This window comes from Diaphorina citri, unplaced genomic scaffold (assembly GCF_000475195.1).
Source record: "Diaphorina citri unplaced genomic scaffold, Diaci psyllid genome assembly version 1.1 scaffold15402, whole genome shotgun sequence".
NCBI lineage: Eukaryota > Metazoa > Arthropoda > Insecta > Hemiptera > Psyllidae > Diaphorina > Diaphorina citri.
In genome coordinates, this window is record NW_007392765.1 from 1 (window position 1) to 1169 (window position 1169).

The following is a 1169-nucleotide window of genomic DNA, read 5'->3' on the forward strand; positions in this document are numbered from 1 at the left end:
TGACTCAGAACGACACTGTTCTTATTCATTCCGAAGGAGAAGAAACATGTATCCCAGTTCCAAATGCTTGCTCTTCAACAGATAGGGGTGCTGCTCCAATACCTCCCTCAGAGATCTTAGTAGTGAATAATGTGGTTGAAATCCCTCCTTGTTCTGTCAACTCAAACATTTCTTCTCGTTGCTCCAATACCTCCTTCAGAGATCTTAGTGGTGAATAATGTGGTTGAAATCCCTCCTTGTTCTGTCATCTCAAACATTTCTTCTAGGAATCATGTGGGTGGTGATGTTGAGTCTTCAATTAATTTGAAACCATGCAAAGATGGTACACAGACTTTAAGTGTTAGTCATCTTCCACCTATTTCTCCTCTGAAGGCATGTGACGGTATTAGTTCCTCGGACAGTGATGGTGGCTATTCCACCATGAAGAATCGTAGAAAGGGAAGAAGCAAAACCCGCAGATCCAGCAGACTGGCGGAAAAAGGGATATCACAAAATTCTACTAAGAATTTAGTTGTTACTATTCATAAAGAAACTTGAATATATTCCATCAGGTTTTTCTTTCTTTTTCTAGTTAGGAAGAAGCAAAACCCGCAGATCCAGCAGACTGGCAGAAAAAGGGACATCACAAAATTCTACTAAGAATTTAGTTGTTACTATTCATAAAGAAACTTGAATATATTCCATCAGGTTTTTCTTTCTTTTTCTAGTTTGTATTTTAGATTTTCCCCCTTTTTCAAGATATAAATACTTCAATTATGAGTTTTAAAATTTTTCAGTGGAACATAAATGGCTTGTTGAATAAGTCAGATGAACTTCAAATACTTGTAAAAAATTTCTCCCCTTCTGTTTTTTGTATTCAAGAAACTCATCTTAAACCATCAAGTAAAATTCCAATTAAAAATTTTCAGAAGTTTAGATATGATGTTACTTGTGACAATTCTCCTATAGGGGGTATTTCTATTTTAGCCCATCAATCATTAGTAGCAAAAATTTTCAGAAGTTTAGATATGATGTTACTTGTGACAATTCTCCTTTAGGGGGTATTTCTATTTTAGCCCATCAATCATTAGTAGCCGATATGATTAATCTTGTTACTCCCTTCCAAGCTCTTGCCGTTAGAATTAAGTCCCCTTTTCTCAGTCATCCCATTTCAATATGCAGCATATACA

The 1169-nt window shown here is 35.8% G+C and overlaps 1 protein-coding gene across 1 annotated transcript; it reads left to right on the top strand.

Moving 5' to 3' along the window:
• Nucleotides 1-129: 129 nt before the first annotated feature.
• LOC113473108 lies at nt 130-979 on the top strand. Its single transcript, XM_026832860.1, has 2 exons — nt 130-507; nt 644-979. The coding sequence occupies exons 1-2, from the start codon at nt 130-132 to the stop codon at nt 671-673; spliced, it is 408 nt and encodes a 135-aa protein (XP_026688661.1). The 3' UTR covers nt 674-979.
• The last annotated feature ends 190 nt before the right edge of the window (nt 980-1169 follow it).

What these genes read in the sequence shown, in the direction of transcription:
- LOC113473108 (XM_026832860.1), top strand. Translation starts at nt 130, where the DNA reads ATGTGGTTGAAATCCCTCCTTGTTCTGTCAACTCAAACATTTCTTCTC. An exon ending in CACAAAATTCTACTAAGAAT is followed by an intron (nt 508 to 643) that starts TTAGTTGTTACT and finishes TCTACTAAGAAT; the next exon opens with TTAGTTGTTACTATTCATAA.